The following is a 1,270-nucleotide window of genomic DNA, read 5'->3' as shown; positions in this document are numbered from 1 at the left end:
TCAGAACCGGATCAGAACCGGGTCAGAACCGGGTCAGAACCAGATCAGAACCAGGTCAGAACGGGGTCAGAACTGGATCAGAACCAGGTCAGAACCGGGTCAGAACTGGATCAGAACCGGGTCAGAACCGGGTCAGTTCTGTCTCAGCTCCTCCCAGTGAAACCAGTAAAGGTCCAGTCTGAGCCGGAGAGAGGAAGAGGAGGAGGAGGAGGATGAAGATGGTTGCCATGGTTTCCAGGTTGTGGAGTCTGGAAGAAACATTCCAACACAGAGGATGTAATATTCTGGTTTATTATCAGATTTTACAGGAAGCAGGTTCCAACACGACAGGAAGTCGTCCCAAATAGCTGCTGGGTCTTTTATTTTGAAAAAATGAATTCCACCATAAACCTCTCAGATCTACATCCTGCTGCCCTGCCAAAATAAAAGTCTGTGATCATGCCTTGACTTGGTCTGCTGACAGGAAGCGACATCCCCAAGGGGTCAGAGGTCGTCCAGCAGTTGCTTCCTCTCAGATGACAGCTCCTCTGGACGCACAGACAGGAAGGACAGGTTGGACAGGATAAGCTCCTCCCCTCCCAGGTGTGTCTCACCTGCTCCCAGTACTCCCAGTACAGCCGAGGCTGAGACTGATCCCAGCTCGTTGCGAGCGATGCAGCGATAGGTTCCCGAGTCTGCAGGCTCCGCCCCCTCGATCTGCAGCCAACTGGAGAGCTCGAACCTCAGAGGCCCGCCCCTGGCCTGGGGACAGAGGACAGCCGGTCTCCAAGGGAACGGGACGCTGTGGCTTTAAGAGGGGGCGGAGCCTACCTGGACAGAGATGTGGGGGTCGTCTCCAGGCAGGACGACGTCCCGGCCGTCCTTCCTCCAGTCCACCAGCGCCATGGGGAACGCAAACACCTCACACAGGAACAGCATGATGCTGCCACTGCCGTTCACCTGGTCCTTGGGGGCGACTTTGATCACAGGGGCTGGGGGGACAGGTGAGACCGACAGGTGAGACAGGGACAGGACACACAGATAGTATGAGAGGAAGCAGGGGGCTTTCAAAATAAAAGTCTGTAATGAAAAAAATCTGCCGTTAAACTTCAAACTGAAGGTCTGGGGGCCAAATCCAGCCCGCCGCATGTTCTTATGTGGCCAGTTAGCTAGTGAGATGGGACAGTTAGCTGGTAGTTTGTCAGGTTGTTAGCTGGTAGTTAGTCAGGTAGTTAGCTGGTAGTTAGTCAGGTAGTTAGCTGGTAGTTGGTCAGGTTGTTAGCTGGTAGTT

General features: G+C 54.1%; 1 protein-coding gene across 3 annotated transcripts in view; it reads right to left on the bottom strand.

Moving 5' to 3' along the window:
• Positions 1–270: 270 nt before the first annotated feature.
• LOC103460559 (kazal-type serine protease inhibitor domain-containing protein 1) overlaps positions 271–1,270 on the bottom strand; it is a 6,136-nt gene continuing 5,136 nt past the window's right edge. For 2 of the 3 annotated variants that reach the window (XM_008402788.2, XM_008402789.2), the window contains 2 exons: positions 811–971; positions 271–741 (listed from right to left, as the gene is read on the bottom strand). In XM_008402788.2, coding sequence (XP_008401010.1) covers positions 484–741; positions 811–971 — 419 coding nt within the window. In that variant the 3' untranslated portion in view covers positions 271–483. The remainder of the gene's footprint in view (positions 742–810; positions 972–1,270) is intronic. The other variant, XM_008402790.2, reaches the window with a different exon arrangement.

This window comes from Poecilia reticulata, unplaced genomic scaffold (assembly GCF_000633615.1).
Source record: "Poecilia reticulata strain Guanapo unplaced genomic scaffold, Guppy_female_1.0+MT scaffold_257, whole genome shotgun sequence".
NCBI lineage: Eukaryota > Metazoa > Chordata > Actinopteri > Cyprinodontiformes > Poeciliidae > Poecilia > Poecilia reticulata.
The sequence above is the reverse complement of the archived record's forward strand: the minus strand, read 5'-3'. Positions and strand labels throughout refer to the sequence as shown.